This window comes from Diabrotica undecimpunctata, chromosome 8 (genome assembly GCF_040954645.1).
Source record: "Diabrotica undecimpunctata isolate CICGRU chromosome 8, icDiaUnde3, whole genome shotgun sequence".
In the NCBI taxonomy this organism is placed as follows: Eukaryota; Metazoa; Arthropoda; class Insecta; order Coleoptera; family Chrysomelidae; genus Diabrotica; species Diabrotica undecimpunctata.
In genome coordinates this window covers 113,642,912-113,670,451 of record NC_092810.1, presented here as the reverse complement: position 1 = coordinate 113,670,451, position 27,540 = coordinate 113,642,912, and the positions used below count along the sequence as shown (strand labels likewise).

The 27,540-nt window shown below is 32.7% G+C and overlaps 2 protein-coding genes across 2 annotated transcripts in view; both read left to right on the top strand.

The window, feature by feature from the left end:
• Nucleotides 1–6,270: 6,270 nt before the first annotated feature.
• On the top strand, nucleotides 6,271–15,770 carry LOC140447874 (uncharacterized). Its single transcript, XM_072540785.1, has 2 exons — nucleotides 6,271–6,637; nucleotides 15,118–15,770. Exons 1-2 carry the CDS (start codon nucleotides 6,348–6,350, stop codon nucleotides 15,689–15,691), a joined length of 864 nt encoding a protein of 287 aa, XP_072396886.1. The 5' UTR covers nucleotides 6,271–6,347; the 3' UTR covers nucleotides 15,692–15,770.
• Nucleotides 15,771–21,293: 5,523 nt separating this feature from the next.
• LOC140447875 (uncharacterized) overlaps nucleotides 21,294–27,540 on the top strand; it is a 32,506-nt gene continuing 26,259 nt past the window's right edge. Inside the window, exon 1 of the mRNA XM_072540786.1 lies at nucleotides 21,294–21,361. Within this exon, the coding sequence (XP_072396887.1) occupies nucleotides 21,350–21,361 (12 nt within the window). The 5' untranslated portion in view covers nucleotides 21,294–21,349. The remainder of the gene's footprint in view (nucleotides 21,362–27,540) is intronic.

Sequence of the window (27,540 nt, the reverse complement as noted above, 5' to 3'; positions counted from 1 at the left end):
GTAAGTAATAATTTTAATGAATATTTTTTAAATGCTGCTACACATCTTTTAGAAAATATACCAAAAATAGAATTCAGCACCAAAATAGAGTTTAACAAAAACTCATTTTTTCTAACGCCAGTAACTATAAATGAAGTAATTGAATTAATAAAAAAATTGAAAAATAAATTCACTTCAGGATATGATGGAATACCTACAAATATAATAAAAATGTGTGCATATGAGCTAGCTATACCATTATGTCATATAATAAACAATACCTTCATAAATGGGATATTTCCAGACAACTTAAAAATAGCTGTCCGATAAGCCTCTTACCATCATTCTCTAAGGTTTTTGAAACAGTCATGTGTGTCAGGCTTCTCAGTTTTTTCTATAGTGAGGGACTGTTATGCCATGCACAACATGGGTACCTTAAGGGAAAATCTATAGAGACTGCCATTTATGATTTTATAACAAAGATAAATGAGGGTTATGAAAACAAAGATATATCCATGGGCATATTTTTAGATTTATCAAAGGCATTTGATACTTTAGATCACAAAATACTAATGGAAAAGCTTTACAGATATGGCATTAGAGGGCCAGGTTATAATTGGATGAAATTATACCTATCAAACAGAAAACAGAAAGTAAAATTTGAGTACGAGGGAAGAAATTGCTTCTCTGATGAAGGACTCATTTCGGTGGGAATTCTTCAGGGAAGTATTATGGGTCTTCTTCTCTTTGTTTTTTATGTAAATGATTTAGCTTTCGACATTACAGACAACAATCAGAATACTCTTATTGTGAAATTTGCAAATGACACTAACATTTTAACTATAGGGTCATCCTTGAATAATTTATTAAATATCGCTAATAATAGATTAGATAAAGCACAGAGATGGCTCAATATGAATAAACTCAAACTGAACAGAGAAAAAACAAATTATATCTGTTTCGTCACTAAAACAAATAATAGTACCTTACCAGAAACTGTCTCAATTCAATCGAAAATGGTTACTCTAAACCAAAGCACAAAATTTCTGGGGGTACATATTGACCAAAATTTAGATTTTGGAGTGCATATAAATGAGATATGTAACAGGTTGGCATCTATCTGCTACTCTTTCAGAATAACAGCAAATTATTTGGACGAAAAATGTAAACGAGTTGTTAATTTTTCAAATTTTCATTCTGTAATGCGATTTGGAATAGTTTTCTGGGGGGGAAGTGGTAACGCTGAATAGGTTTTTATATTATAAAAAAAAAAATCAGAACTCTACTTAACTTGAAATACAGGGATTCATGTAGAGGTAATTTCAAAAAACTAAACATACTAACAATGGCTGGAACATACATATATGAATGCTTACCTTTCATTTTTAAAAATAGACATAAATTCTTGAAACACATAACAAACCATAATACTAATACACGAAACAATCTCATAAACTATAATATACCAATACACAGACTAATACACAGACTTAATAATTCTTTAATAAACTGCCTTATAGCATCAAAATAGAAACTGACATAAATAAATATAGAAAGTCTGTTCAACAGTTGCTTATACACCTTGAACCGTACAAAGTGGAAGAATACCTTCAAGTTGACCTGCAGGGAGACTGAGGGCTCTTATCTGAATCTAAATGTCACTGTTATTATCCTTATATTTTAATATTACTTTTATGTTAAGTGTAGGTTGTTACAGCAACCATTACAAATTATAATTGACACCATTCTCTCTATTGACAATTTATATTTGTGTGTAACTTGTGAATCCTGAGAATAAAGCTTTTTTCTATTCTATTCTATTCTATTCTAGCTCTTGCTTCGTCAGGAAAATTTAATCACATTTTCAATTATTTTCCAATTAGAGGCCACTCATTCCTCCCGTGCGATAGAGACTGCGGGGTAGCAAAATGACTCATTCGCAAACAGGACCGGATTTTTCTTCCTGAAGAATATTACGGCGAATTATTCCTGAAGAATATTATTAATTCATTGGCGAATTAATACATCTATGAAAGGTTGTCAATCAGTCTTTTGACCGGCTGTCCGATACTTCTGGTAACTTACCTCTTGCTATTTTGACGACACGGGTCTCCCCCATTCTGCTTATGGGGTTATTCAATTTTATTTTTTTTTATTTATTGTCTATTCGCTTATACATTGTACGGTACATTTTCTTCTAATATCTTCGATTCTCTTTCGATCTCTCAGCGTATTTCCTCTTCTCAGTACTCTTACTCTCATCTCTGCCGTTTCCAGTAGCCTTTGTGTTGTGGCTGTGTCGAGTCTTGTTTCTGAGGCATATGTCATTATTGGTCTTACACTGGCATTATAAATTCTTGACTTTATCTTAGTATTACTGTGTCTGATTCTTCATATAGTGGTATTAATTCATCCTGTCAGTATATTTGCGTTTTGTACTTGATTTCTCACTTCTTTGTCCAAGACTCCATAGCTGCATAATGTAGCTGCACATTAGTAATAATGGTATTTTATTTCCACTACTTCTCATCAAAATATTGATTCAATCCTTCAATTTCTATACTCCTATTACAGGTCAAATATCAGAAATAAAAACGGAGACCTTCTGACGGACCTCTGCAGCATAAACGAGATACGTATTAATAATACATTTTTTCCTCACAAAGAACAATACAAATACACTTTTGAAAACAGTAGAGGACAAAGATCAATGATAGACTATATTCTGTCGAATAGAGAGTTACCGACCTCTCAAATTTTGGATGTAAGAGTACTAACATAAGCAGAAATAGGAAGCGATCATAAATATTGGTATTGTGCAAAATCCGAATGAAAACACATATATGTGATAACAAAACAACAGAATACACCACAAAGATACAAGTCGAAAGCTTACGGGATGACTCCATAAGATACCTATTACAAAAAATAATGACCGAAAAAAGCAGAAACATATATATATCACAGAAAGTAAAGAAGTCGAAGAAAGCTGCAGAGGAAGAACAAACGACGCTAGAACCAGAAACACCAGCGATTACCACAAATCAAGAACTTAATATTAATAATATTATATATAATAAATAATTCAAGAACTATTCCTAGAGGAAGTTCTGAAAATACTTGAAAAGATAAAGAACAGAAAAGCAGCAGGTAAAGATGGGATACCAAACGAGTTACTAAAATATTGTGGAGCAGCATGATAGGACAATTAACAACATTAATTAATAAAATTATAAAACACAATAAAATATCTTCCGGTATTTTCGTATAAATTTTCCGGTATAAAGAACGAGCAAACTAATTCTACTATTCAAAAAAGATGGTAAAAAATAGCCCGAAAACTACAGACGTATAAACTTACAACTAAATACTACGCTAAAACTTACAACTAAAATTTTTCAAATGAACAACACGGTTTTCATAGTGGATGATCGTGTACAAATGCAATATTTGTTATAGAATAAATTACTGAGAAATCACTACAGTATAATAGACCAACATTTCTGTGTCTGATTGACCTAAAGAAAGCGTTTGACAGAGTAACACTCAAAGATGTAATCCATCTTCTGTATAATAGAGAAGTTCCCCTAAATATTATAAAAACTATCGACAACATCTACCAAAACAACAAAATGGAAGTTACAATAAATGGACAACTTACAAACCCATAGAAATAGGCGGGAATAAGATAAGGGATTCATTAAGCCCCATGCTCCTCAATTTGATCATGGATAAAATCATCAAAACCGTTAAAAATTGAAGAGGATGCAGAATGGGAAACAAAGAAATCAAAATACTCTGTCACGCAGACGAAGCAATATTGATAGCCCAAGATGAAGATAGTCTTCAAAGACTGGTCCACAGATTTAACATAAGAGCAAAAGAATTTAATATGACAATTTCATTTCAGAAAACTAAAACAATAGTAGTCAGCAAAAAACCAACTAGATGTAAAATAGAAATTGATTTATCAGTATTGAGCAAGTAATAGAAATAAAATACCTGGGAATTACACTGTCTAGCTATGGAGACCTGGACAAATAAGTGAGAGATCAAGTACAAAAAGCAAATAGACTGTCAGGATGCCTTAATAACACCATATGGCCAAACAGACACATTAACACAGAGATGAAGTCCAGAATTTATAAAGCCAGTGTAAGACCAATAATGATATCCCTCAGAAACAAGATCCGACACAGCCACAACGCAAAGGGTACTGGAAACGGCAGAGATGAGAGTACTGAAAAGAATTACAGGAAATACGCTGAGAGATCGAAAGAGAAGTGAAGACATTAGAAGAAAATGTAACGTAGAGTGTATAAATGAGTGAACACAAAATAAAAAAAAAAGAATAGAATAACCACATAAGCAGATTGGAGCAGATCCGTGTCGTCAAAATAGCAACAGATAAGTCACCAATCGGCAGAAGAAGTATCGGACGACCGCGCAAAAGATGGACTGACAACCTTCCATGGAGGTATTAATCCGCCAATGAAGAGGCAGAATTGCTTATAAAGAGAAAAAAAAAGAAGAAGAAGAAAAAGAATAACGATATCTTTGTACTTACAAAACTGATATAGCCTTGTTTCGCTCTCACTACGTGTTCCTATTCCATATTCGTTTATTATTTTTCCATCCCTTCCTTTCCCTACCTTCGTATTGAAGTAGCCTAAACTAATTGTTCCGACTTACTAAACTTCCTTTTTTTATTTCGTCTAGTGGTTTGTCTAATTTAATGTAAAAGCTGTCTATTTCTTCCTTTGTGCTATTAGATGTCGGTGCGTATTCTCTAATGACATTTATGTTGCACGGCATGGCGTTTAATTTTATGAGTGCAATTCTGTTCGTTATCGGTATAAACTATTTAAGTAATCTTTCGGTTTTATTGTTGATGTTGCAATTTTTTGGGATTTTATCTCCAGAATGTCTCCATCACTACCTATCATCACTTCTGCGCTTTAAGGCCATCGAACTTCACGACATCCATCGATATCTATCTTTAAGCATTGCATTTCTTGTATTAAGTTATGAGCTTTTCCTTGTTGATGTAGACTTCTTACATTACGCTTAACTATTCTTTTGTTTATTTTGAGTTGATTTGCAAATGTATAGGTATTTTCTTTAGCAAATTACAGAGCTTTTATTTGCTGACGACCTCAGAGAGGACGACCTCGTAGTTTATTCCTCTTCTGCCGAATCTCAGATTCCGATTACCGTGATCAGTGATGTTTACATTAATTTCTTGTTGTCATTGCCATGAAGACAATTTTTTGATATCTTACAGAGCTTTATTGCGGTTGTTTCCCGATTCTCCTTCCCGCATCTCCACGTCGTTCATCATTCTTGATTCATCCGCTTTAGAGGTAATTTCTTGATTCTCCTTATTCCTAATAACTCGTTCACCCAAAGCTGTTGACTAGTAACAGGAAACTACATATACCGGCAGTCACTCGGTATCTATGCTTCTATATTACGCTTAAAAGCCTGGCTGACAAGTTCCGTCGACTGCGATGTTTCAAATTTATTTATACACCTTCATCGCCGTTGTGGTCTTTATATAAAGAGTATATTATGTAGAAGAAAATAAAATGACACCTCTGCCCTCGAAAACCTAAAGACTATTTAATATTTGTTTTAATACCAAAAGTATTTTCGATACATATTCGGTTATATATTATTCGTAGAGGACACTGTTCTTCTATAATATGTCCAGTACTTTGGACCTCACTGGATGGAAGAGATTAAAGTAGATGAAAAGTGGTATCTGAAATATGAGGTGAACAATAAAATAAAGTACATAATAAATAAACACTCGCAATAGGTGGAAAAGATGTGATATATCTTATAAACGTAGGAATAGTGAGATAATCAGCAGACTTTGCAGTTTGAACAACTTTCTAGTGAATGTTTTATGTCACAGGCCAGAGGATGTAGTTGTAGATATATTCGATTATTGTTAAGTTAAAAAGCGAAGTAGTAAAATAAAAGAAGATATATGTTCGCTAAGGTTACAAAACTCAACAAACATAGAAATTGAACTTGCTTTAGAATTTCGCAGTTTTAATAAAGATAAAAAGTCGTATAATTCTTTGATATGGATATATCAAGATTCACCATAAGCACAAAGCAGTAAAATTTGCCGAAACATATGTGTCAGCTTTAGCAAGCAGAGTGTCATGATATGCAAAAAAAGTTTTTTTAAAAGATGTAAATCATGGCAATATTCTCTTAATGCCACATTATTAGTCAACTTGACCTACATACTATAAACTATCATTGACAACTAACCACTGACAGACTAAATGTCAAATATTACAATCAATTATTTGACGAATTTGTTTAACGATAAATTTTAGGTATTAATAATAATGACTATTTCTGAAAAAGGGTGTCATATAAAAGGAGAAAGTCATGATAAAAACGCCTGCAGAGCAGACAGTGCAGATAGCATACAAAGTGCCAAAACTGAAAAAAGTATTAAGACTACAAAAAGTCAAAGAAGCTGTAAGCATGGAAAAAACGAAAATTTTGCAGGAGATTTAACAAAAATGCAAAATCAGCAATATATTGGTAGTCAATCTTGTTGTGGAGACTGCTGCGTCAATTGTTCAAATATACTTCAAAATCTGCAAAAAGATGGGCCCAGCAGTGTACGCAGGTATACAAAAATAGCTATGCAATTATTTCTTTTGCAATTAGTTATTATCAATATTATGATTTTATCATTATATTATCAGTAACCCTTTTACGTCCACTGCTGAACATAGGCTGCTCGTAAATGGATCCATTGCTTCCGATTTTGAGCACCTTGAATCCAGTTGTGGATGCGCTTGATGTCGTTCGACTATCTTGTTGAAGGACGACCTCGATTACCATGTGTACCATGTCTAGGTCTCCATTTTAAAATTTTCTGCGTCCCTATTCCATCCCTGACTCTGACAACATAGTTTGTCCAGTTGCATTTTTAGTGTAATTATTTTAACCGAGTCCGTAACAAAAGTTTTTCTACTAACGATTTGCTTTGAAACTCTGGCTTGGAGGAATATATTGAACATTTACCTCTCAATTGCTATCTCTTCTACTTGTATTTTATTTATTGGTTTTCTGGCTATGGTAAGTGTTTCTTTACTCTATAGGCTAGAACTGAAACCGGTCTGCAATAAGAACGTTCGCTGCAAATTTCAAGTTATTCAGAAACTTGTCCCCTTGTCTAATACATTTCCCCCAGGGATCGCTCTGGTGCAATGTGACTACAGATATTGCTTTATTAAATATATTCCGAAAAAGAGTTGTGCACCTATAGTCAATATAGCACCCTGTAAGCGCTCTTAATATGAAGCTATGCTGGACTTGGTCAAATGCTTTCTCAAATCCAAATATTAATATCAACAGTCTGTTGTATTTCATAACTGTCTCTATCCAGGATTTTATTACTGGTAGGTGGTTATTCGTTCCAAAGCCTAGATTCAGCTTGCTCTAGTTGTTGGTGAAAATCTAGCTAGGTCTCAGTGTGTTAGTCATTATTCTCATAAAGAGCTTATATAAATGAGATAGCAAGTTAGTAGGTCTCTGGTTTTCTATTTCTGTTACATCTTCCCTTTTATGCAACATTGTTATAACGGCACATACAATATATCGTTATATCCATTTTTCTGGTGTAATGCCTTCAAATATGCAGGCATATTAAAGAGTTTACCTTGATGCTTTCTAATTTTATTATTTCACCTACAATGCCATCTTTTCCAGTCGTCTCGTTGTTCTTTATACCTTTTAAGGCTAAATTAATTTTTTTATTCGGTTTTATCAGGAAGTTCCTCTGATCATTGATTCTGGTTCACTGTAATTTTTTCTCTGGAATGAGATTGTCTTGACTATTATAATATTCTGTAGTACGCTTCGATGATTTTAAGGATTTCTTTGACATATAATGTGGCATGTCTTTGTTTTTCAATATAATTATTCCTTAATCCTCTTTTTAACTTTCGTTTTAGACCGTTTAGACTGATGTATAATATTAGTTACTTGTTTAGTGTTAAAGTTTCCTATGTTCCTTCTAATAAATTTTTAATGTTTTTGCTTAAACCATTTTGCTCTGTTGTTCGTTGTGTACTTATCATTCATTTTTCTCTTATGGGGCATATAAGAAATTCTTTAAGAGTTTTATCCCTTTTTGTTTCTATCTCTTAATCAAATGAGATGACACTACAAAATCTAAAGCATTCTACTAGTGGCATATTCTGGTGATCAGATATCTTATTAGTATAGTATCATTGGAGATTACCTTATGTATTACAGTGTTAACGTCGTTGTAGAACCATTAAACTTCTTCGTCTCTGTGGGTACTTGTAGATGTAATACTTGGGTGATCTTCAGTCAAATTTGTTTGTTAATTTTGTAGATAAGATACATCTCTCTTATAACTCTATTACTCATGATTTTAATTGTAAGTATATTATTTATGTGTTTTTAGTTCACTATAAGTCCGACTTAAGTCGGATAAGTCGAGAGTAATAACTAACAAGTTAACGATAGCTATCAACCGGTAGAGCAGGCAGGATTCCGAAAGGGTTATACTACAGCGGATCATCTTCTTACCACCAGAACGCTAATAAAGAAAGCCAATGAAGTTCACTTGAACTTATACATTGGCTTCGTTGATTATGAAAAGGCATTTGACTCCATAGAACTTTGGGCAATAGAGAGAGCTATCAACAACTGCAGGATAGATTCCCGATGCAGAATGCTCATACATAATATTTACAAGAAAGCTACAATGAAAATACAAATAGATGCGAAAACCAAAGCTATACCAAGCAACAGAGAATTTCGTCAGGCAGATGTTATCTCGTCACAGCGTTTGAGATACTCTGATGACATTGTAATATTTGCTACAAGTTTCGACGAACTACAGACCATGATGACGCAACTATTTTAAGCCTCGGAAAAAATAAGTCTTAAGATGAACTTGAAAAAAACATTAGAACAATAACGTTGAAGGACATAAATTTAGAAACAGTAATCGAACACATCTACCTAAGACAGTTAATGAAAGGTAACAAAGAAATTCAAATTGCCGAAATTACCAGAATAATAAGGTTAGCGTTGGCAGGATTTGGAAAACTGAGTTGGGTCTTGAGCAGCACTTAAACAGAACAATATTTGAAAACCAGAATTTACGATCAGTGTATCCTCCCTATTCTTACGTATGGCTCACAGACGTGAACACTTACCAAGTCTAACATGGATAAAATAGTAAAGACACAAAGAGCGATGGAAAGATCAATGCTCGGGGTGAGACTTGTAGACAAAAAAACAAACAAATGGATTAGAAGCCAAACCAAAGTAAAAGACGCAGGAAAACATGCTGCCAAATTAAAATGGAGTTTCGCAGGACACAAGCTCGACTGAAGGATAAAAGATGGAACCACGAAATATAACAATGAAGACCATGATTAGAAAAGAAAAGCAGAGACAATCCACAAATGAGATGGGCTGATGACATTAAGAAGATCGGAGGACACAACTGGAAGCAAGTGGCGCAAAATAGAAAATACTGGATTGATTTGGGGGAGGCCTATGTCCAATATTGGATTACTTAAGGCTGAAGAAGAAGAACAAGCATTAGAAGGCTCTCCTCTATAATGTTATAGGTGTTCTCACGAAAGTACCATTGGTTCTTCACCCTTTTGTCGTACTTCTGATAACCTAAGTATAAGTATATTCCATTTTGTATGCTTTACCTAGTTCTACAAAGTTTTCGTCCTTAATCAATGTTCTGGTATATGTTGCCATAAATCATATTCTTTGCCGTGTTCGCTTATGTTGGTAGCATGGTTGACTCTGTGGATTCTTAGCACCCTCTGTTCCTCGACCTCCTAGATTTCTACCATAGCCTAGCTTCAAAGGACTTCTGGAGACTATGGGCCTTCCATTTTCTGCATTTCTCAGTTTACGAGAATTTCTGGTTTTCTTCACCACGCTTGCCTGTGCTGATTGGTAGTATGTTGTTAGGACGGGTTAGGTAAATTTTTTGTTATAAAATTATCAAAAAAATTAGTTAACATCAAAACGTTTTTGAACGTAGCAGACCATCATCAGTAATTTTTGTGCAAAAAGCCACTTATGAACTAAGTACAAAAGCACTTTATTTACACATTTAAACTAAATTAAATTTAAAAATTGATGACATAATGTTGATTATTAAAGATTTTTAATTAAAAAAGAAAAGATCTTGAACCCTCACTCGAAACTAGATAGACTAGTCTGGTTAAAAAAAAAGTCTAAAAATTTTTCGCAGATATCTAAAGCTTTTAAGACATAGGTGGGGATTACTAGATGACGAATAGATGAAAGATAACTTGTATTTTTACCTTCCGTTTTTCTTAAACAATAATTTATTGTCACAATTTGATTTTTGTCTATTTTTGTCTATATTTTATCTATATGTCTATATTTGCAAAAAACTCAGTTTTTTTGCACTAATTTATAAATTTTATTAATTTTTTTATCGACAAATAAAATGTTAATAATACATTTGAACATCGAGGAATTACCGTCTTTTAAATTTTTGCGAAATTTCCCCCCGATCGGTTAAATAGTTTAAAAGTTATTTAATTTATTTATCCCTGAGGCTAAATATTTAAACTATTGAACTTGCTCTATTAATGATGCTAGACACATTTAGCAAATTTCATAGGATTCTTTAAGACTTAAACTATCTCAGAAGTTATGCGTTTTGCATATTGCAATGCATATTGCGTTTTCATCAAAATTATTTACAAAATAAACGTTTGAAAAAAAAGTATGTTTTTTACTTATAAACAATTGTAATAACTTCTATATTTTTCAAGCTAGAGACTTGTACGTACAACCATTGGATAGCTGGTAAAAAAACTTACATTAAAAAAAACCGCCTATGACCAATAGGAACGAAGTTAGGGACTATTTTTAAAAAAATCTCTCCATTGTTTATAAACATTAAGAAGTAAAACTTGCACAAATTGTGAATGAGAATCTTAACCTTATATTGAAACTTATAGCTATAAAATTCATCCAATTTTTCGAAACTTACAGCCCTTCTAAACGAAGGTACTTTCGAAAGATCGACATAGGAAAGTGGAGGGGATAACTGTTTCAGCTCCGTTTTTTTTTTTCGAGATCGGAACTTCAAATTAAAACACGGAGGAAAAATTTACATTATCTCGGCTTCCTTTGCAGCTAGAAGCCTATTTTTTTTTAATCTGGCCTAGCTCTTCGAAGTACGAATAACTACATAGTTATCACTGGCCGGGAAATATGGGAAACCTTGGAAAAATTGAGTACATTTGAAATTCACTTTAAAAACTTACCAAAAATCTCGAAAAATCCCCTGAAATTTAATTACCTGAAAATTACCTAAAATTTAATTTATAAAATATATAAGTATTATTAGATTATTGATATAAAATGAAAAAAAAAATATATGCTGATTTTCCGGGATTTTCCAAGATTTCCAGGGGGTGAAAATTATTTTATTATTCCTACTGCGACAGACTATTCCAGCCAAATTAAAAAAAAAGTAAGTTTTTATGGTGAATTTCAAATGAACTCAATTTTTCCGAGGTTCCCCATATTTCCCGATCAGTGAAAACTATGTAGTTATTCATAGTTCGACAAACTACCCCAGATTAAAAAATAGACTTTTTCGTTCCTATTGGTCATAGAAGGTTTTTTTTAATGTGAGTTTTTTTACCAGCTATCCAATGATTGTACGTACAAGTCTGTAGCTTGAAAAATATAAAAGTTATTACAATTTTTTATAAGTAAAAAAACATACCCCTTTTTCAAACGTTTATTTTGTAAATAATTTTGATAAAAACGCAATATGCATTTAACTTCTGAGATAGTTTATGTCTTAAAGAATCCTACGAAATTTGCTAAAATGTGTCTAGCATCATTAATAGAGCAAGTTCAATAGTGTTAATATTTAGCCTCAGGGATAAATAAATTAAATAAGTTTTAAACTATTTGACCGATCGATTTTCAGATTTATTAATAACATTTTATTTTGTTAACAAAAAAATTAATAAAATTTATAAATTAGTGCAAAAAAACTGCTTTTTTGCAAATATCTTCATAAATTATTTATTAATTTTAATTAAAAAAATGGGAAAATTAAGATATTCTTGATATAAAAAAAAAATAATATAAAATATTGTTTATGTAAAATATAAGGGAAAAAACTTAGACAAAAATAGATCAAAAATAAAATTGTGACCATAAATTATTGTTAAAAAAAACGCAAGGTAAAAACAGGAATACTTTTTCATCTATTTGTCATATAGTAACCCCTCATCATCATCATCATCACTGGCTCGACAACCCTTTTTGGGTCTTGGCCTGTTCCAGGATTCTTCTCCATTCTGATCTGTTTCGTGCTTTTTTTCTCCAGTTTTTTATTTTTAAGGTTGTTATATCATTTTCTATTTGTTATAAGTATCTCAGTTTCGGTCTTCCTCTTGTTCTTTTTCCTACTGGCATCTGTTTGAATATTTTGTTTGGTAGTGCGCCTTCTTCCATTCTTTCTACAGGTCCTATCCAACGCAGCCGTCCTATTTTAATGAATGTTATAATATCCGGATCCTGGTATATTTTGTATAGTTCAGAGTTGTATCTTCTTCGCCATATTCCGTTTTCTTTTGTGCCCTTATATATGTGTCGCAAGATTTTTCTTTCGAAGGTGGCTAACAACGTTTCCTCTCTTTTAGTGAGTGTCCAGGTTTCTGAGCCATATGTGAGTACCGGTCTTATTAGGGTTTTATGTATTTGGCATTTTGTCTTTCTTGCGACGTTATCTGATCTTAGGTGTCTAATTAAGCCATGGTAACATTTATTTGCAATAAATATTCGCCTCTTCACTTCCTCCGTAACGTTATTATCAGACGTGACTAGGGATCTCAAGTATATAAAGTTTTTTTACCCCCTCTATGTTGTATTCTCCTATTGTTATATTTTGTGGCTGCCTTATTTCTGCGTTTTTACTTACCTGCATATATTTTGTTTTGGTCTGATTGATTTTAAGACCACTATTTTGTGCAGCTCGTTCTATTTGGTTGTATGCCTCTATCATTTCTCTTCTTGATCTTGCGATTATGTCAACATTATCTGCAAATGCTAGTATTTGCACCCTTTTATTAATGATTGTTCCTCGTGTATTGACTGTTGTGTCCCTCAGTATTTTCTCGAATACGATGTTGAACAAGATGCATGATAGAGCATCTCCCTGGCGTAGTCCCTTTTTCACATCTATTGTTTCCGTTAATTCATTTTGTATCCGGATTCTACTTTTTACTTTTAGAGATTCTTTTATCAGTTCTATTAGTTGTGTTGGTATATTAAATACTTTCATTGCTTTTATTAAGAATTCTCGGTTTATATTGTCATATGCGCTTTCAAAGTCTATGAAGAGATGATCTGTGTCGATGTTATATTCACTTCTTTTTTCGAGGATCTGTCGCAGAACAAATATCTGGTCTATTGTTGACTTCTGTCTACAGAAGCCACTTTGGTATTTGCCAACTATTTTTTCAGCGTGTGGTCTAAATCTTTTATAAATGACATTGGACATTATTTTGTATGCTGCATTCAGCAGCGTGATTCCACGGTAGTTTCCACATTCTAACTGATTTCCTTTTTTATGTAATGGTACAATAATACCGCTGTTTTACTCCGTTGGTAGCTGTTTATTCGACCATATCTTTGTTATCAATTCATGTATTGTTTTTTGTAGTGCGTCTCCTCCTTCCTTTAGTAACTCCGATGCTATTTGGTCCGATCCCGGTGCTTTATTGTTATTTAATTTTTCTACTGCTGCTCTAATCTCGGCTATTGTCGACTTTTTTCTTTTGTCTGCTTGGTCTAATGGTATGTCAGGGGTCGTCTCTCTCCGATCTCCTTCAAACTTATCTCTACACATCGTTGTTCTCGGTTTGAAGTCTTTTCTGCTTTTGTTTAGTCTCTGATAAAATTTTCTTGTCTCTGTTGATTTACTTAGTTCTTGTAGTTCTTGAAGTTGTTTGTTCATATATTCTCTCTTTTTTCTTCGGTGAGTTTTCTTTTCTTCTTTGCGTAGTCGTTTATATTCTTCCTCTGCTTGTCGGGTTCTGTGCCCCTGCTGCATCAGTAAATATGCTCTGTTTTTTTTTTGTCTGTGATGATCTGACATTCTTCGTCAAACCAGTCATGCGTTCTTGTTTTTCTTTCTCTACCTTTTATGCCTAGTACTTCTTTAGCTGCCATTTTTATGATGTCTCTGCATTCTTCCCACTCTTTATTTAGGTTTTCATGTGTTATTCTGTTTTCTAGTTTGTTGTTTATCTTTTCTTTATACTCTTTATTTTTGTTTGTTTCTTTGAGTCTTTCTACCTTGTATCGTTCATGTTTAGAGCCTCTTTCCTTTTTGATCTTTGAAATTCTAGCCCTTACCCTACTTTCGACCAGGTAGTGATCAGAATCCGCATTTGCCCCTCTTCTGGTGCGGACGTTTATAGTAACCCCTATCTATGTCTTAAAAGCTTCAGATATCTGCAAAAAATTTTGCCGTGAAATCGATGAATTTTGCATAACCAGACTGGGCTATGATGCTAACCAGAGTTACAAGTCAAGTGACAGATCATAAATATTAAATATACCAATTACAGAAACAAAGTCCGTACTTTATTTAAAAAATTGGATATAATTATAAATAAAAAAATAAACATTTTTTTTTGTAATTGTTTTGAAATATTGATCACTGTATTTGGACCGCTGCGCTATCTGTGATACTGTAATACCGTTAAACCGTAAGTGAAAAATTTCACATATAAAGATATACTAAGTGAATATTGTGGCAAGCATACTTTCATGCACATTTTGTGTATTCTGTCCAGCTCTATTACTAGCATAAACTAAAATATTTAACATTCGATAAAAAAATCAATTTCAGTTTGTTTTTTAATTGATTTTAAATTCAATTTGACATATTAATAAACATCTGGATCAGTTGTTAACAATATAAAAACAAAAGTGTAAAAACAGGCAACACAAATGAATTTGTAATGCACGTTCAAATTTCAAAAAGATTTTGTTAATAGAAAAGTTTATTCGTTTGTTTGATTTTAGTGTTAAAAGTTTAAAGAATAAAGAATTATACAGAGATCCTTCTCCAGCTGCTTCCTGCAAATCTGTTACATCTGTTAAGTCTTCTGCTAGTAAATGCGACAAAAAGGAGCATAACAATAAGGAAATGCATAGAGATACTTCACCGGCCCCTTCCTGTAAATCTGTTGCTTCTGTAAAATCGTCTAATAGTAAATGCGATAAAAAAGAAAAGAATAGAGATGCAAATAGAGTTCCCTCACCAGCTCCTTCTTGTAAATCTGTTCCATCTGTTAAGTCGTCTGCTAGGAAATGCGATAAAAATGAGCAGAAGAATAAAGAAACACATAGAGATACTTCTCCGTCCCCTTCCTGCAAATCTGTTACATCTGTTCTGTCGTCCTCCAGCAAATGCCGCAAAGAGGAGAAGAGTAAAAATAAAGAAATACCAAAAGTAGTCATAGATCCATCCACAATCCGTGCTGAGTTGCGAGCAGGTGTATTAATGAACAATTGTGATTGTGTAAAGAAAAATGGACTACAGGATTTTTGTCCACGAAATTTTTGTCATAAATCTTCAGTTGATTCTAGTATGTAATATAAAATATAATATTATGTATTTTGGTAAATATTGTAACTGATTCATATTTTTCATTATCAACAAATACATACTTCCAACTTTTTAGACGTTGTTGATAATTTTTTAATAGTTTTACTTTATCCAACTTTCATTTAATTATTTGAAACTTGTTTAAAAATTTTCTGTTTATTTTTTTATACTTACATTAGTTTTATTTTTATTTTACTGTATATTAGGGGCCATTATAACAAATATTTACATAGAGAGCATCTTCATTAGGTATTCAGCCTTAGCTCTCGTTCTTTCTTCAATAACTCCAACATAAGGGCTACCAGAATTAAGCAACATTTAAGTACCAAATTTTCATTGAATCAAGATACTGACAAACGAATACAAATATATTCTTAACCACTTAACCAATACATGATAAAGCCCTAAATAACATAAAAATTAAAATAAAAACCCCAATAAAAAATACCTAACCTAAACTAAGCCCAAATCGACTACACTTTAAAAAATCTATCAAGAAAAAGTTGATAATACTATGTTTAACATAACCATAACATAACGAACAAATGGATCCATGAATGGTCTAAAATCTAAGCCAAACGCATTCTGCCTTCATCTACACTTTATTTGAAATTTTATGCAAAACCTGGTGTAACATCACTCAATACCATCCATGATCTATTAAATAAATTCACATCATGTAGATGTGATGAGGTCCAAACTAAGCTTAAAATAAAGTAGTGCTACCAGCGATTATACGAAAACAGACCCAAAATGTATAAATATTCTAGATATGTATTAGATAATAAATCATAAGAAAACAGAGATGGTCCTCTTTACCAGGAAAAGAAGAACCACTTTCATTAGGCCAATGCTAACTTACAGAGCTATTGCTTGGGTACCAAAAGTGCTACAGGCAACAGCGATTAACAAAATAAACCATATTCAGCGGATGGCTTGCATAAATATAACAGGTGCCATGAAAACAACAAAAACTGCTGCAATGGAGTTGATCATTGGCATCACGCCTCTAGATATATATGTCAAAGAAGTGGCGCTAGTGACAATGATGCGACTGCGCTCAGCTGGTGCAAACCTTGATGTAGGAATAGGACAATTGAGAACTCGTTTCTAGCGGGAGAGCTAGATGCGTTACCACTGCTACTCAATTGAACCAAAGTTTGTCTTTAACAAACCCTACAAAATTGAAACAAGACAGTGTATGGAGACAAACGTGGCAAATGCCTATTGCATATACACCGATGGCTGCAAAATGAAAGAAGGCTAAGGATGCGGGATATACTCTAGAGCACTAAACCTAAGAATAAAGTGGGGTATGGGCAAAAATGCCAGCGTAGTTCAGACAGAACTGACTGGTATCTCCATAGCCGCAAAAGAGATAACCCGAAAAGGTATAGCAGAGAAAACTATAATGATCTGCACAGATAGCAGACAAGCACTACTAACCTTGAATAGACCACGTGTCACATCAGGTTTAGTAATGGAGTGTCACGAGTCATTAACTCAAGCTTCGGATGGTAATACCATCATCCTGAGGTGGGTGTAAGAACACAACAGGAATAAAGGCAACCGCATTGCTGACCAATTATCTAGGAAGGCGTCAGGCCTAAGACTCTTAGGCCCTGGGGATCTTTTTGGTTGGTCAACTACAACAATCGCGGAAATTGTCAAATATCACTCCCATACGCAAACCGTAAAAAGATGGGAAAAAGGGAAAGGATGTAAACTTGCCAAGGTAACACTAAGTAACCTTGAAGAGTCAACATCAAAGAAGTACTTGGGAATGACCCGGAAAAATCTACGTTTGGCAGTTGGTTTTTTAACTGGTCATTGTCAACTAAGCAAACACCTCCACACACTAGGGCTAGCAGACACACCTCTATGTAGGAAGTGTGAACGAGAAGACGAAACTGTAGAGCATGTCCTATGTGAATGCCCAGAGTTATCGTTAATACGAGAGTACGCGTTCGGCGAGTCCTGACCCACACCTGCCCACATAAGAGAGATGTCTCCTGGTGACTTGTCCACCTTCCTAGAAATGGCAGGATGGACAATGAGCTAAGGGTGACAGCTCCCAAGGAGGACGCACAATAGGTCAATTGTGGCCTAAGTGCTGCTTAACTCGCCCTCCCTACTCTACAGATACAGATACAGATATGTATTAGATATAAGTAAACTAATTTTAAGTTAAGTTACTATGTGTAAATATAGAGAAGTTTTGAGTGAGAAACCGTAGGAGGATGAGCGTTTGCTCAACTTATCCCTGTATATCAAATGTGACTCCCTGTATTAATGGTACATTCGGTTTAAAACTTGCGATATCTCGATTCCATTTTCTTTAATCTTCCCCAAGTTCTCACACTCATACCTTGACTAATTCCCTCGATTCAACACGTGCTATGATTTTTTCTGATAGATATTCTCAAGTTATAGTCGATTTCATGTAATCGAATAAACTATTTTTCATGTTTATTTTAGTGAATGTCCAGGTTTGAGCTCCATATGTAAGTACAGGTAGGATACAGAAATTAAACACTTTGGTTCGTAGTCTTTGAGGTAAATTTTTATTTTTAAGTACGTATGAGAGTCTTCCGAATGCTGCCCATCCCATTTTTACACATCTGCTTATTTCGGTAGTCCGATTTTCTTGGCTTACCTTGATATTTTGACCCCGATATGTATACTCATCTACGTGTTCTATCTCTGTCCCTTGGATGTTTATCATAGTTTTGTCATCGTTGCTTGACAGTTTAGTTTTGCTGAAATTCATTTTCAGTCCTTTTTTTAGGGACTCTGTGTGTAGCTCCTTAATCATCGTATTCAGTACATTCCATGTGTCGGCTATTAGTACTACATCATCTGTGTATCTAAGATGGTTCAAGTATCTTTCGTTAATGGGGATTCCCCCATTTTCCCAGTCTATTGACCTAAATCTTCTAGGACAGCTGTAAATAATTTTGGAGATATCGTATCTCCTTGTCTTACTCCTCGGTTGATTTTTACTGGGCTTGTTTCGATTCCATTACCCAACGTCACTATCATTTCAGTTTGTTCGTAAATATTATGTATTAATATTCTGTGTCTGGAGTCGATCCGGTTGTTGAATAATACTTCTTCTATTGCCCACAGTTCTATGCTATCAAAAGCTTTTTCATAATCTATAAAAGCCAGACATAATGGGAGATTGTATTCGTTAGTCTTTTCTATTACAATTTTTAAAGTATATAGATGGTCACAGGTGCTGTACCCTTTTCTAAATTCGGCTTGTTCTACCGGTTGATATCCGTCAAATTTAATTGTTAATTTATTTGTTATAATCTTTTCTCTCGCTCCTTTTTTCCTCCTTTCTATGGGGCTCCATTCGGTTATTCTGTTTATATATCTACTGTCGCTAGTTCTTCTTACATGTATATACCAGTTTAGTCTTTTTTGTTCTATATATGTTAGTATGTCTGTTTATATTGATGTTTTTTGCTATATTTCGTCATTACTTCTCCTATCCATTCTTGTTACTCTGCAGCATCTTCGCAGGCATTCCATCTCTGTTGCTACTATCTTACTGCTGTATTTCTTGTTTATAATCCAATTTTCAGCCCCATATGTCATAATACTTCGCACTAATGTTTTATAAATCTGTGTTTTTGTCTTCATATTTAGGTGTCTATCCCACCATACTGAGTTAAGTTGTCGGATTGCTGTTTGTCCTAATCTTTGTGTAATTTCTTCCTGTTTTACCTTTTTCGTGATTATAAACCCATAGTATTTGAATTTATCCTTTCCTTTGATTGTTACGTTGTCATCAATCTGTATATCTTCTATGTCTTCCTCACTTGTAGATAGGTACTCTGTTTTCGCGAGGTTAATATCTAGGCCAGCCTTGGTATATTCTTCTTGTAGTTTCTTCATCATGTAGCTGAGGTCGTTTTGGTCTTGTGCAATTACTACTTAATCGTCTGCAAAGCTTAACTTATATAGGTATTCGTTCGGTACCGGTACTCCCATGCCTTCCATGCATTTTCTTTTCCATGTAGTCAAGGTTTTCTCTAAGTATATTTTGAATAGGGTTGGAGATGTGGAACAACCCTGCAGGAGCCCTTTTGTTGTGGTGAACTCTCCTATGATTCTTGTTCCCATGCTAATGGACACTTTATTTTCTTTATACAGAGCTTTTGTAGCTTCTATGAGTTCCATCTGTATTTCTAATTTGTACATTGCCTCCTATAGTTCTGACCTTGGTACAGAGTCATACGCCTTTCTCAGGTCCACAAATGCCAAAATGTATATCTCTATTTTTTGCTTTTTTCTTTTCCAGCAGTTGTTCCAGTGTGTATATGCGGCCTATGCATGATCTTCCTGCCGTGAAACCTGCCTGATCCTCCCCGATTTTGCCTTTTATCGCTTGCTCTATCTTTTCTCGCAGTATTTTCCCATATAATCTTCCTATTGATGATATTACGCTTATTCCTCTGTAGTTTTCGCATCGTTTTCTATCTCCTTTCTTAAATATAGCTGTTATATATGCCTCCGTCCATTCCTTTGGGAGCTGTTCTCCATTTATGACTTTCTGAAATATCCATTGTATCATCCGATGTAATTTTTTTGATCCGTATTTTATAAGCTCAGGTGAGATGCCTCCAGGTCCCGGTGCTTTCTTATTTTTGAGTGCTTTTATGGCCGTTCTCATTTCCCTATCTGTTATTTCTATTTCTTGTTGTGGAAGTATAATTCATGACTTATAAAGTATATAAATTGGTAATTTTAGAACACGACAAAAGAAAAATCGAAGTAAAGAAGAGTAAAATATTAGTTCAATTGCAATTTTGAAAATATTTGTGTATAATCTATTGGTTATCTATATATATATATATATTGATTAGCTGTACTTCCTATCTTTATAAGTTCATGTTTTATATATTGAGTATACAAATTAAAGAATATTTTGGGTATAGAAAAAAAGAAACAAATAAGTCATATAATAGCTAAATCATATTTAAACTTTATATAATGCTACAAAAATTGATGAAAACTTTTTGTCCATCAAATTTAATTACAAACTATACCGTATATGCCAAAAAGAAAAACCTATTGGAAAATATTTTTTTCTGAATTTTCAACCTTTCGTCTTTATTTTTCCATTTAATTACATAACCATTTTATTTTGTCTACTATGACTCATTATGATTATCGTATCGTAATCATAATCATTCTGCCCTATAAGAAATTAGTTAAATCGAACAATACTAATAATATGCAGTAGAAAATGCATTAACCTAATTCGATACCATACATGCAAACCGAAATATACAAAAGAGACACACCCAACGAGATATATCAGACAAGAAAAATTACCATCAAGTTTGTCTAGATCCGTCACAACATTTGAAAAAGTTTTTGATTCAATGCCGACCTTGCAATCAGCTAACTATATGGTAACTTTCGAGTTCCAATTACTGACAAATGCAGTTACTGCATAATTTTTTCCTAAAAATCAAACATAGCAAATGTGCATTAATTTTTTCGTTGTCGATTCAAGTTTGGCTAGAGGTTTAAACATACGGGGTAAGATTGAGTATAAAAGATCCGTTCGGGATGGGTGGGCAGTTCAGTGTTAGCTTTATCTTTGTGCAGTACTTCTAGTGTGACATAATGTTGACGAAGGTAGGGTTTCCTTTAAACTTAACTGGACATAAATCACAGGCGTTACCTCACAAATTACTCTACAGCCATTTATGGTATAATTAGATCAGTTGCAATTTACGCCGAGGTTTTTTGCTATATATGTTAAAAACATTTTTATTTAATCTAAAACTTTAATTTATATTAGTTTTTAGATACGTCGCCAATACTTTTGTATGTTATGTGAGACTTTATAAATATTTTACCTTTATTTTCCGATTTAATAGAGGTATTTATTATACACTTAGCTCAACAAATAATGAAGGTCTTGGGTATACAAGTTAAAAGCATAATATCTTCAATATCTTATAAACAATAAAATTATAAATTATTCTTTTCTATCTTTAGGACATATTTTTTTGAGATCCCTATATTTTGGTAATATTTATTTACGTATTTCTATATTCTGTGCATAGATCTTCTATTCTTCTATCTTTATAATTTTTTTTAACATTATTACTTAATTTTGTCGTTTTCTCCCTATTCGTCTCCAATGCAGAATGGACTACATGACTAATTCTGGCATTATTTCACTCCCATTGTTTTTACTTATCGTTACCAATCTATCCTTCGTTTCTTGATAAAATAAATTATTTTTATATCATCGTTTAAAATTGATTAATTACCTAATTGATTTTTTATTTTTTGCAATTTTTTTTATGGACCTAATCTAAAAATTCTTTTACTTTTATATTCTTCTTTTTTTTTCTTTTTCTTCTTCTCCTACTTCTTGTTTTTCTTGTTCTTCTTTATTTTAATCTTTATAAGCAATTATTCATGTTCATTGGCGGATTGACACCTACATGGAAGGTCGTCGCTCTTTCTTTTGAGCGGTCTTCCGATAATTTTTCTAACGACTTATTTATTTATTGTTATTTTTACTACACGGGTCTCCCCCATTCTGCTTATGTAGTTATTCCGTTCTTTTTTCTGTTTAGTGTCTATTCGTTTACACACTGTACATTACATTTTCTTCTAATTTCTTCACTCCTGTTTTGATCTCTCCAGTAGTCTGTGTTGTGATTGTATCGGGTCTTGTTTGTGATGCATAAATCATTATTGGCATCAGCTTTATAAATTATTGACTTTAACTTAGTGTTAATATATTGGTTTCGCCATACAGTGATAGTAAGGCATTCTGCCAGTCTATTAGCTCTTTGTACTTAATATCTCACTTCTTTGTCCATCTTTTCATATCGAGACAGTATGATTTCAAGGTATTTTATTTTAATTACTTGTTCAATAATGATGCCATTGATTTCTACTTTACATCTGATTGGTTCTTTGCTAGTTACTATTGTTTTAGTTTTCTGAGATGAGGTTGTCATATCAAATTATTTTGCTCTTATGTTAAATCTATGGACTAGTCTTTGCAGACTATTTTCATCTTGGGCTATTGCGTCGTCTGTTGAATAGAGTATTTTTATTTTTCTGTTTTTTATTCTATATCTTCTTCTTTTGTTGACACTTTTGATGATTTCACTCATGATTTAATTGAAGAGTATAGGGCTCAATGAATTTTCCTGTATTATTCTGTTGCCAATGTCTATAGGTGCTGTAAGATGTCCATCTATTCTGTTTTCCATTTTGTTGTTTTGGTACATGTTGCGATAGTTTTTATGATATCTAGGGGAACTTCTCTATTATAAGAAGATGGATTGCATTATAAAGAGCTCTTAGATAATGATTACTCAAATACACTATTAAGAACTGATCCAAATAATACAATACAAACACAAAGCAATACAGTAGTAGGTATTATATTTAATAATTATTACATTAACGAAATCACAAAGAAAAGCCCTAATAAATATAATAGTACTGTGTAGAAATAATATTCTTTACCTAAAATTCTACACTTTCAGTAAGACTTATAATATCGACTATAAATGCATACAAAGAGAATATATTTTCTGTTATTACGGATATTTTAATCTTAGCATATTATAAAACAATAAATCTTTTATAAAAGATTCTTTTGAAGTAAATTAAATTTTCAATGGCACCTTTTTACTTAACAACTAAGTTCTTGTCAGTTTAGACGAGGTATCTATTTCTAGCAATATATATCTAGATGCTTGTGTTAGATATGTACATAAATATTAAAGGGATATAAGTAGACATTGTAAGATGGACATTAGTAGTTTCATTGACTTGATTTCTTTCCTATTCAATAATATTTATTTTTCTAAAACTGGCCATCCCTAAAGATAAAGCACACACACAGAGATCAACCCTGCTCCTTATGCACATGTATATACCATTATGGAGTGGGATCCAGATGTCCAAAGATTAAACCAGTAACACTTCGCTATTGAAGTGGTACTATCTGACCCCTCGGACTTTTCCTCCATCCTCTCCTCAACATGTGACTTACGTGAGGAGGCTTATGATCTGATTGTTACTTTGGGTGCCCTGGGTAATGTAACACCCTCTGTTTTTCATGTAGTTAAGCCCTCTGTAGTTAAGCCACCTAATTGTAGGGGTAGCACACATATCGGCTTGTCTTCCTTTTTACTTTTCGGACTCTATTGAATTTACTCTACCGTGACTGCGGGACTAAATAAAAGTCCCTAAAAAGAAAAAGTGTGTATTTCGAACAGAGAGCCACCAACCTGAATTGATGATTTTCTGTCCGAAATATGTGTGTGCTCGGCTACTCAGCCACCGACTTGTATGTATTTCTTTTTTTTTAGTTAATTCGTTTTTTAAATCGTTTTTTTTTTAAGATAAAGCAGAGGAACTATTGTTAGTTTTTAACAGTTACGATCCATACATCCAGTTTACAATGGTGCAAGACGAATCACAATCTGTCCCCTTTTTGGACATAAAGTTGATTCGTTTAAACCTTAACAGAATATTGGTAAATTGGTACAAAAAATCGATAGCCTTAGAAAGAAATTTAAATATCTATTTAATTATCCAGCTATTTTAAACAAAATTTTGGTTAGCACCCCGTCTGAAACATATAAAACTACACAAATTCATTTCTCTATTAACACTGCTGATGTGAATCAGGAAAGTAACACTAACGTTATTACACCTATTTTGAACTAATTTTACATATTACCATATACACAAAATGTCACACCAAAACTGACACGAATTTGAAACTTAGTTGGTGACTTAAAGTTTGCAAATAAAACAGATCTAACAATAAACTCAGTCTTCTCTAAACTCAAAGATAAAACATTCAAAGGCAATATTATGTCTAACATAGTTCCTTGTGTGTATTCCTTGCACAAATTATAATTTTAATTTAAATACAATAAAAGTTCATCAAGGCGATTGAAGGACTGTATTACCTCCCACAAAAGTGATTCGAAGAAATATCCAGATAGGTGTAGTTTAGCGATGCAAGTTCAGCAAAACGATCACAAAATGAATTACACAAAAGCCAAGGTATGAGGAATTAAAAACAATTATTCCAAAAAATTGTTTCTTGAGATAGCTTTTATATCCGAAACAGAGACAACCATAAACAAGAAATCTGACCTCAGCCACTTAAGTGAGCTTTATCCACCGTTACTGTTTTTAGATAGTTTAATAAAAAAAAGAAAACAACATCGACATAATGTAGATTCTAATGTAGAACTTTAAAAGTTATGGTTTTCTATCGTTTCTGATATAGAAATACGTTGTACCTATCAATGGAGCTTCAAGTTTTTCATTTTAAATATATAAAATATATCTGTCCTGTAAAAATATTGTGAATAATTCGTTAAATCAATTTTTGTTTTGTTTTAAAAAAATTATAACTCCATTTAACATGGTGCTGCAGCTGCTTACCCATTAGCACGTTCTTTTATATATATATATATATATATATATATATATATATATATATATATATATATATATATATATATATATACATATATATATATATATATATATATATATATATATATATGGGGGTTGAGGTTAATTGGGTATACAACTGATTGAAAGCAAAGTGTACTCTGTTCAACAGTTCATTATATTTCGCCAATTTTCATTGCATTCATCAGATGAGAGCTACAATTATTTAAAATATGGTAAAATACAATTTAGTAGTTGGTTGTTATTTATATCTTACTTGATTAAGGTTAACGGCAGTCTGATTTTTTAATAACATCAAGTAATGTTTTGTGAATGCAATGTGGGTTGCGGCTATATTCTACATGTAACATTTAGTTGTATAATTTACTTTAACAATTAAAATATAAGTACAAACACAATTCAAATTAAAAACACACAAAGGTACCTGTATTTGATTTCCGTATAATAATGGCGTTAAATAAACTATTTTAAATAATATTAAGTTTGTTTCTCAACAAGGTTTGAATGTTAAAAACTTAACCTCGCTTGATTTAATTGGTATCAAAATTTGTAGTTCTTTTCCACATTATTACAAAAATATTTTATTAGTCTGCGATAGACTCTTTTAAGTATTAGGCGATATTATCATTCGAAGGGACATCGAAGGTTTCTTTTTGGAACTTCAAATCCTATCCAGTGGGGATTCTACTCACACCGGTACCTCGAATTTTGACGATCTACATTCCCACACAGTGTAATATTGCTTTGTCCTTCCTGTTGGAATTTGGATTTCTTAAACGTGAAACAATTTTTTTATTTAATATACGTCCCTATTACAGAACTTTTTCATTTTTTTGTAATTGTTTGCTAATATGTTTCTTTTTTGAGAGTTTTCGTGGTACTTCTTTTAAAAATTTTGATCTTAGCAGCCTCCAAACTAATACATTTTCTATGTTGGATTTTCTTATATTCATATATTTTTATATATTTTCATATATTTTTAATGATATGTCATGAATATGTCATGATTTATATGGATTGATCGATAATTTTTCCCTAGCTATGCAACACTCGCTGGTTTAAATTTATAAATTCTACTTTTTAAATATCCCTTACAAAAATAATCTTTAGGATTCAAATCTGGTGAACGATGAGGTCTTTTACTACTATCTAATTTACCGATTCATTGTTTCAGAAGTGTCTGATATAAATAACGCCGAACATTTACACCAGAATGAGCTAGAGCTTCGTCTTTCCGAAACAATATCTTATTAACAATGGCTGCAGACTGGTTTTTTAGGCAGGTATAGTTTCATTTTTAGATAGCATTTCACAATTTTCGCTTGTTAAGTTTAATTTCATAAAAAATCGGCCCAATTAACTGAGTATGCACTATACCCAACCACCCATTTAGTTTTTGTGTTCTTTAAGTATGATTTTCACGTAACCAGTGGGGATTTTCTCACACTAGTACCTTAACTTTTGACGATTTACATTTCCACGCAGTGTAAGGAAATATTGCTTTGTGGTCTGAAAAACATATCTTGTTCTCGTCAGTTACAATTTTATTTATCATTACCTCACTAAACTGTTATCTACGGTCGTAGTCATCTTTATTTAATTCTTGCAACAACTTGTGTAGGTTTTAAATAAATTCTTATGTTATTCACGTCAGATTGAAGAATGACATACACCATGTATTTGTGCAGTTCTGCGTCAGAATGTGTGTGGATTTTGTGAAATTATGCATGAAATCTAAAGATTTATTATAATTTACAACAGTTTTTGGTCTGCCTGATCAAAGGCCATCTTTTACTCGTCAATGCTCTTTGAGTTTTCTCAAAGCGCTTTACAATTTTTTGTACCGTAGCCATATGGATGAGGGAATAGTGTGGAAAAGTTTGTTGAACAAGTTGGCTACTTCAGTATAAGATTTTTTTTATCGCCGTAACCTTTATCAATAAAACAGTTATTCGCTCTTTTTCATTACAAATAATCTCTATTGTGGAGGTTTTAAAAAGTTTAGTCATTGATACAATTTATTTCTCAAAACTGTTTGATGAACGTCAAGCTATTGTTAGTTTTATGAATTATTGCCAACTTTACAGAATTCTATATTAACTGAATTACGTCAAAACTATATGGCACTAAGAAGTTTTATATATTTAAGACCTTTGTGACTAGATAAAATACCAAGTGTAACATACGGTTAAACTCGTATTAAAGTATGGATTCCAATAATAATACCATATATAAACATACGGATGTTGAAAACATATTCAAGACATAAATAATCGCTCCTTGGTAATTAAAAAATTGAAATAATCTACAGAATACACAAGAATGATGATATATTTGAA